Genomic DNA, 11,337 nt, shown 5'->3' with positions numbered 1-11,337 from the left:
CCCATCAGGACTCTGTAGGGAGACAGAATTACCCGAACGATCTCTAGGGGGCGCGGTCTCTCCTCTCCCAGCAGAGCGTGGGTAGCGCTTCCAAATTCCACTTCTCAATCGATAGCCACCCTGTATCTAACACTAAGGCGAATGAATACTGGTACTAAATCTGTGGGACGCCCCTTACAACGCGGGTGCTGGGGAGTCAGGACTCGATCGCAGAGGCAGAGGCAGGCACGTCAGATGTGACAGAGCCTGCTCTCCCTTGGCAAAAGTTGGCAGGACTCCTGGAGGCAAGGCCAACTGGCCAGACCTCACCTGAGACTGGCAAAGGCCGGGAGGTCAGCACACAAGTGGGACAGGGAATTTGGGGTTCAGCAAGAGCATCTGAGCTTCACTCCCCGCCATTGCTGGGGGGACATAGAGGCAAGGGGTGTGTAGTGAATCCTGTGGGGGTTCCGCCCAGATTCCCCTGACGTGTCTGTGCATCTATCCCCTAGCTGTTGGGAGGGTGTACTGCTAACATGTCTTGGGGCCTCCTTCTCTGGGGAACTGGGCCCCCCTAAGTAGGGGAGGCCAGGGAGGCTGTGTAGCCCCTGCACCCAGACCTTGGCCTGTGATTGTGGGAAGCGGGAATACAGAAGACCAGGACGGTGCCCTAAGGTGGGGCACCACAGGGGCACAATTCCTGTCCCAGAGCTCCCAGGCCATCAGGCTGCAGCTGATCGCAGCTGAGAGCACGTCCTCACTTGGCTCCTTCCTCTGCCCGGTCCTGCTTCCCTCACTCCTCTCCCTCACTCCTCTCCTCCGGAGAGCACCCCACAATAAACCCCTGGGCATGAGTCTCTCCACCTCAGGATCAGCTTCTAGGGAGCCCAGTCCTGGACAAGATTCATTGCAGAAGACCTTAACATGGTCCAGTTATCATGAGTGGTGCTGAATACATTTTGACCCACGGATGGTTTCAGTCTTTGGCTGATTCGCCTGCCTCTGGCCAGATCGCAGTCCTTTTTCTGGGTCTTCTGTCTTCCGCACCTGCCCCTGCAGCAGGGCATCTGTGTGTGGCCTGACTGGGCCACGTGGAACAATGCCATCATTTGGGGGCAGCATTCTACAGCAGTAATATCCTTCCTGCTTACTGAATCTCGGAATTCATTTTCGCACTGAAGACATCGCATAAACCCAGACAATACATGGCGGCTCTGTGGTGATGACCCGGGGAGATGAATCACGTCGTTCATCCTCAAACCTTGTGTTCCTTATCAGCTTCATCTGGATCCTCAGACACAGAGTGGATGTAGGGGGGCGCAGATTGGTCTGGCTTTGATGTGTGTCTGCAGATGACAAACTTGGGATGAGAAAGAGAGAAGACCTCGCTCCCCTACACACACATTCTCTGTCTCCATCAGCCCTTTGGCCCTTGGATAGATTTCAATATCCTTTACAGCTGATTTCTGCCCTACATATTAGGAATCAGCCTTTATATACCACCTGCCCCAAGAAGCCCTCCATGACCTTCTGCGGAGGTGGGGGACCACCCAGGAGCCCCTGAGTGGGGAAAGCAGAGCGCTGAGAAGCAGGCACTCTGGGGTTAAAATAGAGCACAAGCATTTGGCCACCTGTCGATAAATATGAGCCATGGTCCCTTGTGGGTGCAGGCTTTGTGGCTGAGACTGATCCTTATCTCAAGAAGGATATTCTCCTGGGGCGCCTGGACCCTGCACCTCTTTAAGTAGAGGATTGAACCTCTGTCTTCGGCTCAGGTCATGATCTCAGGGTCCTGGGATCGAGCCCCGCATCAAGCCCTGCATCCAGCCCCGCATTGGGCTCTCTGCTCAGCAGGGAGCCTGCTTCCCCCTTTCCCCTCTGCCTGCTGCTCTGCCTACTTGTGATCTCTCTCTCTCTGTCAAATAAATAATATTTTAAAAAAAGAGAAGAAGCATATTCTTTCATTTCTCTATGGTGTGGCACTGGTATAATAAAGAAAAGTTTTCAAAAAACAGTTAAGTACAGCATCATTTCAGTTTTTAATATAATATAAATAATTAGTGTAAACATAGGCTGGAAGTATTTCCACCAAAATGCTTGCAGGACACATTTTGGGGCAGTTTGGAGATGAGCTCTCTTTCCTTTCTTTTTTATTTATCAATGTTTCTGATCCTTCTACCGGGGCTATACATGATCTGTATTCAACCAAGGGTGCAAAGATGATTCTTTGTAGAAAAGTGTCCTTTCTTTTTTTTAAATTTTTATTTATATATATGACAGAGATAGACACACACAGAGAGAGAATACAAGGAAGGAGAGTGGGAGAGGGAGAAGCAAGCTTCCCACTGAGCAGGGACCCCGATGTGGGGCTTGATCCCAGGACCCTGGATCATGACCTGAGCCCAAGGCAGATGCTTAACCATCTGAGCAACCCAGGTGCCCTGAAAAGTGTCCTTTCTGAGACGTGTTAACCAACACAAAAGCCCTCTTTCGGAGGTGGTGACAGCTAGGAGGGGGCGCCTTGGGCTGTGCCTCTCAGGATGGGGAGATGCCTTTTGGAACTTGGTGATTCGAGCCTTCCAGGGCTGAAGGGGAGAACTATTCAGGGGCAGAAAACAGTTGACAGAGCCTTCCTCTCTGGGTAGCTCTTGTGGGAGGGAAGCCAACAGAACCTGCTCCCAGTGGTTGTCCCCAGCCAGTGGCCATCCCTGGGTTGGTCTCCAGGATGTCCTCCTACTCTCCATCCTTCACCTGCCTCCGGCTATGGCTCCAGACCACTCACTCCGCCAGTCCCAAATAACCATTACAAATAACAGAATTATTGTTGCCCGTGTCCTTCTCCTCCAGCAGCTGCCCAGTTTTCTAGGAACATGAGAGATGACGTGGGTGCCGTATAATGTATACTTAAAGCCCATGGTCAGAACATCAGTATCTTTCTTACTAGAAGAGCCACAGAATTTAACCTGAACCAGAGCACATCTATGATCATCAAATATTCTGAAATAAGATTCCAAGGTACTCTAATGATAAAAATCACTGTTCTGGGTGATGACACAGCATGTGTCATGACTTAAGTCCGTAATGGCTAGTGTACAAGGAAGGAAACCCAAGAGGTAGGCTGGAATTCACTATCGGATCCTCGGGCAGAGAACCACTGTGTTCCCACGACAGGGAAACAGCAAGAACTTGGAGAAACTGCCGCATGGTCATGGAATAGTGGCTCTTAAAGTTCCACATGGGTTTCAAACCTGCAGTGGGGGGCCAGACCTCGAGGGGGTGGAGAGTTAAGGGGTCGGCAATCTTGCTGTCCCTCCACCCCATGCCTGGCAGACCTCAGGAAGTCTAACGGAACTGCCCAGGGGCCCAGTGAGAACACTGGTTCCAGAGCCAGAAAGCGGGTCTTGGAGGGCACCCTGAATGGAGGTAGGTTTTTCCTAAAGTGCCAGAAAAGCTTAGTGGGAGACGATCTGTATGCAGAGTCCAAATGGGGCCTTAGGGGTTATCAAGATGCAAATTATTTCGATTTTCACCACTGCTCCTATGCAAGTGCAGAAAATCCCAGGTCCTTGGCATCCCAAAAGCTCACCCCAGGACTCTAGGAGATAGTTCGGGCAGTGGGAACATCAAGAAAATGCTAAGGGGATGGCAGGGAGACAGAGTTAATTGTCCCGGGTGTGCAGCAGGCATGCCACCAGTCCTTACGGGACCACAGGGAATCCTTACCCTCCTTGAAACATGCTTTGACCCATCCTGTCCTGGGTGTGGCAGAAATCACCGGATGTCAGTGCTGGCATGGAGGATACCAAGGCTGGCCTGATAGCTGGAAGAGAGGGGTGGGAGAAGAAGGGGCTTCCCAGGAGGCAGTTAAAGGAGGAGGCTGTGGACCGTAAGGAGTCTGCTGTTAGGAGAGCACTTGGCTTTGGAGCAAACCGCAGGAGCTGAGCAGGGACGGGCTTGCCAGGTGGGAGGGAAGAAGTTACTCCGAGCTGATGGGAAGGGGTAGGCACAGAAGAATGGCTTCTTGAAAGTTTCTGAGAGCTGGAGACCAGTAGGACTCTTGCCCTCAGGGCAGGGCTCAGGAAAGACAGGGAGTGAGAGAACAAGAAGTCCCAGAGGCCGAGACCTGGCAAGGAAGATCTAGGGGACCCCGGGGTCTGTGGAGGCTAAGTATGAGCAGACTTTGTGGAGCGATTTGCCCTAAAACCGAAGTCTGAGCAGGGAAGAGCCAGGGAGAGAAGGCAATGCCCGGTCAGTGCCTGCCCACAGCGACTACAGTAAGAAATCTGTGTTCTTTTTCATTTATGCTCCCTGAGAGGTCCTCCCATGCTACCGCCCAGAAGGTCAGGCACAGTAGAGCCAGGAAAGGCCAAGGCACTGTCTCTAGAGGATTGCCCTGGGATGGAAGCAGGGGTAACAGAAGGGCCACCAGCAAGAGACCAGGCAGGGGGACAGCTCTCCGAGCACCCATAACGAAGTGTGAGGTGTGGGCCACAGTGGCCACCCCACAGCAACCCGATGGGTCTGGGGCGCTGGTCTCTGCCCTTCTGTCCTCTCCTTGGAGACATTCCCTCCCACTGTTTCTAGGGAAAGACTCAGCCATGTACGGAATGTCTGTATTTGCTCTTAATGTTCCCAGTCCCTATAACTTTAAAGCTCTTCTCCTACCTATTTGGGAAATGTAGGATTTCTCCCCAGTGAAAGGAGAAAAATGGCACAGTGAAGCCCAGCCTCCTTCTTGCCCCGAAGGTCAGTGAATTAGTCATGTCTGGGCAGTGGGAGAGGGGCTAGGTCAGGAGAGAGGTGGTGTCTGCTCTGACCTCTCCGTTCCTTTCTCCCCATTTTCATTCTAACTCCACCCCACACCCTTGCTCCCTAGATGACTCCTACTTCACAGGATCCAGAGTGCATTTTTGTCCGAATCTTTCAGACTGAATTCTTTGGGGACCCACTTTGCCCAAAGTGGAACCACTATCAGGCTGATAAATCTCCTTCACTTACGAAATTCTGAGGGGCAGTCTAGCTGCCAGTGTGGGCAGGTGATATGGGGACCACAGGAGGAGAGTCTCGGGATGGCATTCCTGGGGTGAACTCTTTGTCTGCTCAGCAAGTCCTGGGATTCTGGGTGCCCTGTTGGTCACAGTGGTGTTGGGTGTCAATGCTGCTCCTGCTACCAAGTTCTGCTCTCCTCTGGGGACTGGAAGCACGACTTCCTCGGCTCCTCTGTCGTTGGGTGGGGCCATATGACTCCTTCCAATCAACGAATGGACAGAATGTGACTTCTTGCCTGGAGCCTTGAATCGCCTTGAGTTTCCTTCCTCCTAACTGGGTGATGTGGCCATACTGTCAGATCAAAGTCACGCTCAGCCTGGATCCCTGAGTGATTCCGAAGAGCAGAACCGCTGCTGACTTTAACCGTATGGCATAGGAAGGAATATGTTTTTCTCGTGTTAAGCTGATGAGCTATCAGGATGGTAAAGTGCAGCAGTGTCACCCAGTAGATGCTGGCTGATACCATCATTTGAGAAGGAACAGGAACAGACTTTCTTTTGACATGTGTATCTAGGAGGCGTGATGATTTTTTTTTTTTAAGAATTTATTTGACACAGAGAGCACAGAGAGAGAGCACAAGCAGGGGTGCAGCAGGCAGAAGGAGAAGCAGGCTCCCCACTGAGCAGGGACTCCGACCCAGGACTCGATCCCAGGACCCCAGGATCATGACCTGAGCCGAAGGCAGATGCTTAACTGACTGAGCCACTCAGGCTTCCCTGAGTCCTGATGATTAAACAAGCATTGGCATTAGGGGATAGTGCCCTTATTACTGCTGATTGTGGAAATTACAGAGCTACCCAAATGGAAGAGAAAAAGTAGAAACGTGAGATCTGGGTAAAAGAATTCAAATGGAGGGGCGCCTGGGTGGCTCAGTGGGTTAAGCCTCTGCCTTCGGCTCTGGTCATGATTTCAGGGTCCTGGGATCGAGTCCCACATCGAGATCTCTCTTCCAAGGGGAGCCTGCTTTCTCCTCTCTCTCTGCCTGCCTCTCTGCCTGCTTGTGATCTCTGTCTGTCAAATAAATAAATAAAATCTTAAAAAAAAAAGAATTCAAATGGAAATCACTTATGAGACCTGCTCCTGGGGTGTTTCTTGTTCCCAATGACCAAGTGGCTGGGACAGTTCTGCATCTCGTTAGGTAAATTGCCCATCACTGGGTTGGGTTCCTGAAGATGCTGGCTGTAAGCTAGAGACCAGTGTGCAGGAGGTTGGTTAGGGAGTGCTCTTGGAGTAAGTCTGCGGGAGGGAAGGGGTGGGAAGAGCCGGGAGTGGGCAGAGCCAGAAGCCAAGCCTCTCTTGGGTCTCAGTGGAAGCCTCAGCCAATGCTGCAAGGAGTTGGGAGGTCTCCCTAGAGGGCCAGGTGTTTATATTGGTTGATTGGTTAAGGGACTCAGTGCCCCAGGAAGGGGGTGTGGCTCTCTTCAGCATTGGCAGGCCCTAGGGGAGACCAGGGTGTTCTGATAGAGCCCAGGAGTGGCTCCCATGATGAATGCAGAGAACTCGGTAGGGCAGGCTACAGCAGTGGCTTGATTCTGGAGGGTGGGTAAACATCCTCAGGGGTAAACTCTTGCTCGGGAGAACAAATAATAACTGGGAATGATGATTTATCCTGGGGACTTGGCTAGGTCACTAGCAGCTCAAAGCAGCCCTCAGGAGGCTTGAAGAATGGGCTGGAATCTGGAGATTTGGCACGCACGCACACATACTGATTGGCCTTTAGTAAAACGCATGCTTGGATGCGTTTTACCACTGAGATGATGCAAGTCAAAGTCGCCACAGAGTACAGACCCCACCACTGCACTTGGAGGCCCCCGCCCCCCGACTGACTCTGCCCTGTGGGCAATTCCAACTAAACAGGGACAAAAAGGACATGGGCTCCATCCTGACTTTGTAGCTTCCTGCTTGGAGTTCCGGATCTCAGAGAGCTGCCAAAGTCAGCATAGAAAAGAATCAACCAGTCCATTGGTTTTATACATGCAGAATATATATGTGTGTATACACATACAGGTCGGCTCCATGAGCAGTTTGGAAAATGTCCCTTTAGGAAGGTCTATTGTTGCTGCAATAGAAATTGATATTCCAAGCCCACCCTAAAAAAGTATTCATTGGGGCCCATGCTATGTATGTATGCATGTATATATGTATAGTGTGTACATATGTAACACACATGCAAATAGATGTCCTTTTCTATGAAGTGTCTGAGTGTCTCATTTCAAATGAAAGCTCTCTGGCTTCTTTGGGCGTATGACTGCACGGAATCAGACAGTGCTGGGGTGAGGGGGCAGACCTTGAGTGACTAGCTCCCAATTCTGGGAAAGGAAGTTTTTGGTGATGAAAAGGTACCAGTTGGAAGGCAGAAGAAGAACAAGACTTGGTCTCAGCTCTGCCTCCACAATCATGTAGTTGTGTGATTATAGACAAAAGGTGGAAACCTTTTCGGCCCTCGGTTTCTATCTTGGGAAAAAGCAGGGAGAGTGAGTGAGTGTGTGTGTGTGTTACCAGGAATACTTAATGTGGGGGCTCCTGGATGGCTCAGTGGGTTAAGCCTCTGCCTTTGGCTCAGGTCATGATCTCAGGGTCCTGGGATGGAGCCCCGCATTGGGCTCTCTGCTCAGCAGGGAGCCTGCTTCCCCCCCCCCCCCCCCGCCTGCCTCTCTGCCTACTTGTGATCTGTCAAATAAATAAATAAAATCTTAAAAAAAAAAAGGAATACTTAATGTGCTTTCCAGAATTACAAATACTGTGATTATATGAAAATTGACCAAGGTTAGCAGTTATTGGTGTATCCCCCGCTAGATAACACAGGGCTGGAAGAGTGCAGCTCATTGACCGCCTTGCTTTGGAGCACAAGATTTACAGGGACTTGCGAGGCTAGTAGGTTTGCATCACACTGAACTTCAATGTCTGGACTGGGAGGAGGAGGAGGCCATCACCCTCCCCTCCTCCTCTCTCATGGCTGGCCTTGGCTAGAGAAAGCCCGGGGTTCCAAAAAGGCAGATGGGTAGTTGAAGCTGCAGGGCAATGACCCAACCTCTTCTTCAGTTCCTGTGGAGTGGGGTCTCATGTCTTTGATATCATAGAGACAACCCAAGATAAAAGGAGGCTACGTATTTTGGAGGTTCCCTTTCGCTAGCCCACCGTTCTCAAACTTGACATGCATCAGGGTCCCTTAGAGTGCTGGCTAAAACGGATGTGTGGGCCCCACCCACAGTTTCTGATTCAGTTGGTCCTGGATGGGGTCTCAGTTTTGCATCTCTAACCAGTTCCCTGGTGCTGCTGGCCCAGAGACCCTACTCTGAGAACCACAGCTCTGGGACAATATCAAGTATTCACTCGAAAATGGGGAGGAAATGGAACAAGGGAAAGTGGTTTTAAAATCTTTTAAAGAGGTCTTTAAAATGGTTTTTATATGGAGTCAATTTAAGGACTACTCGTTTATCCTTCTTCTGAAAACCAGGAAAAATCTGAAAGTACTACCCAGCAGATATTACGCGGTGGAAACCGGGAGTGAGGAAAGTCTTGCGATCGGGGACTAGAGTTGACTGACCAAGGTCAATCAAGAATTGACCTTAAAGAGGGGCGCCTGGGTGGCTCAGTGTGTTAAAGCCTCTGCCTTCGGCTCGGGTTGTGATCCCAGGGTTCTGGGATCGAGCCCCATATGGGGCTCTCTGCTCCGCGGGGAGCCTGCTTCCTCCTCTCTCTCTGACTGCCTCTCTGCCTACTTGTGATCTCTGTCTGTCAAATAAATAAATAAATAAAATCTTAAAAAAAAAAAGAATTGACCTTAAAGAAAAAAAATCTTATTAATGCCAAAATAATATCACAGGTTTTAAAACTAGCTTTTGAAATGTGCTCCTACGCTAACACTTAACACATATGAAATGGAAATCTACATGCTTTTTAAAATGTGTCGTTTCCTTGAAAGATACCTTGCTCAAGGGATATTACTGACTTTACCATTTTTGCATTTTACTGGGTGTTTCACAGACTGTGAGGCAGGGGACCAAAAGGCAAATGACATAAAACCCTGTATGCCACCGTGACAAATGTCAGTGAGGCTGGGGGTGGGGATAGGTGGTTACTGGAGGGCAGCCTGGTGAGAGCTAAAACAATTACCATTAGGGCAAAGTAACAGAGTTTCCATCTCCTGCCTCGCCTACATAGCATCAGCCCCTCTCACTCTGGAGCACCCCTCCTTCAGGTTTCAGGGCAACAACTTGTAATTCTTGGATTCCTTTTCCTAAATCAAATAAAGAAAAAGCTACATACGCATCTCTGGAGGAAAATGTCTGTATTAAAAGCCAAAAAAACCACAGAAGTACAAGAAACGCCCACCAGGCCACGTCACTGGATAGATCGACTTGGAAAAGGTTCATAAAGTTCATTTTTAGCGGTAACAATATGTGGGTGTGAAATCCTTCCCATGCCTCCCCCCCCTTAAATAAATTAAAAAACAACAAACTTCAAATACTATGTTTGGATACAAAGAGCTTCTCTTCCTACAGCAATAGCAATTTGATTTTTTTTTTTTTTTACTAAAACTTTCATTTAAAACAGGTATTAAATATATAAAACAAATACACAGGATTTGGTCATTTTCTGCCATGAATATAGGGCACGTGGGTGCGGGGAGGGAGGGGGGCAGGGGGATACAATAGAGGGGAAAGGGCCCCGTCTCCCCCGTCTGTTCTCCTAGCTGCGGATCCCACCCTTCGGCGCAAGGGCTGGCACCTGCCTTTCGGAACGACGCGCGGCACGCAGGTCGCTGGGCCAAGCCGCTGGGGCCCCTCCGGCGGCCCCCTCCCGGGAAGGAGAACTAACGGTCACTACAGCACGAAGCACACGGGCCGAGTCTCCCGGCGGGAAAGGCACCCGAGAGCGCGGCCACAGGGCTGACGCGGGGAGGAGCGGGGCGGGTCACTTGGCCGCCGCCCCCGAGGTGACGGCCGCGGCGGCGGCGGCGGCGGCGGCAGCGGCTGCAGCAGCGGCGGCGGTGGTCCCCGCAGGCACGGCGGCGGGGGCGGCGGCGGCGGCGGCGCTGGCGGTGGTCCGACGCTGCTCCATGCCGTTGGGCAGGAAGCCGGCGATGATGGGCACCGGCCAGATGAGGGCAGCCACGCTCCACACGACGATGACCAGGGTCATGAAGCAGGCGACCAGCGTGGACTCGATGGGCTTGCGGTTCAGCCGCCAGCCGGCTCACCCTGCAGCTCCTCCAGGCTGAAGTCCAGGCAGCAGAAGTGCAGCGGCTCGCCCTGCAGCCACAGCGGCCCGGGGGGCTCAGCCGCGGGGTAGGCGGGCAGCGCGGTGGGCGCCCCGGAGGCGGCGGCGGGCGGGCCGGAGGCGGCCCGCGCGGCGGCCGCGCACCCAGCCGCAGCCCACGCAGAGGGCGCAGGTCCTGCTGCGCGCCGCCGGCCGCCAGCCCCAGGTGCTCGATTAGCAGCGGCGGCCCGACGCGGTGGAAGGCGGCTGCGAAGAAGGCGCGGCCGTGCGCGTTGGTGGAGAAGAGCAGCAGGTCGCACTGGAAGCCCCGCGGGCGGCCCCAGCGCACGAGCAGCGAGCTCAGCATCTGCCGCTGCACGCTGATGTTGCACGGCGCGGCCGCCGCCGCCTCCTCCGGGCCCGGGCGCTCGGGGGTCCCGGGAGCCGCCGAGGCCAGCAGCCGCGGGGCGGCGGGCTCGCCCGCGGACGACGCGTTCACGGAGGCGTTGGGGGGCGCCCCGCCGAGGCCCGGCGCGTCCGCGGCCCCACCGCGGGCGGGCGGCAGCGGGCAGGCGGCGGCCAGCAGCGCGGCGAGCGGGAGCAGCATGGCCTGCGGCGGGCGCCTACGCGCGGGGGGCGGGCGGCGGCTGCATGGCGCACGGGCAACGGGCCGGCGAGCGGACGACGGGACCGCGGGAGCCGGCAGCCGGGCGGAGTGGGGGCGCGCCCGGCACCTGGCAGCCCGCGGGGGCGGCGCGGAGGCGGCGGCGGCTCGCTCGGTTCGGGGATCCCTCCCGGCCCGGCTGCGTCTGGGGTTCCCCGCCGCCCCCGCCGCGGGGGCCCTCGGACGGCCCGGCTGCTCTGCAGGGCCCGGCGCTCGCCCGGAGCAGGATTCCCTGACTCGGCTCCGCCCCCCGCGCGCCCCGCCCCGCCCCGCCCTCCGCCAGCCCGGCTGCGAGACTCGAGGGAGGGCGGGGTTCCACGCGCCCGGCGGGGCGGGACGCGCGCGGGGAGCGGGGCTGGGACCCTGCGGCGGGCGGGAGGCCGGGCCGGGGGCGGAGCAGTGGGTCGCAGGAGCGGCGGGGCGGGAGCGGGGGAGGGGGAGGT

The 11,337-nt window shown here is 54.2% G+C and overlaps 1 protein-coding gene across 1 annotated transcript; it reads right to left on the bottom strand.

Moving 5' to 3' along the window:
• Positions 1–9,302: 9,302 nt before the first annotated feature.
• On the bottom strand, positions 9,303–11,129 carry TMEM158 (transmembrane protein 158). Its single transcript, XM_047696019.1, is given in 4 exon segments — positions 9,303–10,223; positions 10,226–10,359; positions 10,361–10,416; positions 10,418–11,129. Coding segments are annotated over 4 exon segments (888 nt in total). The 5' UTR covers positions 10,838–11,129; the 3' UTR covers positions 9,303–9,945.
• Positions 11,130–11,337: the final 208 nt, after the last annotated feature.

This window comes from Lutra lutra, chromosome 1 (assembly GCF_902655055.1).
Source record: "Lutra lutra chromosome 1, mLutLut1.2, whole genome shotgun sequence".
Lineage (NCBI taxonomy): Eukaryota > Metazoa > Chordata > Mammalia > Carnivora > Mustelidae > Lutra > Lutra lutra.
The sequence above is the reverse complement of the archived record's forward strand: the minus strand, read 5'-3'. Positions and strand labels throughout refer to the sequence as shown.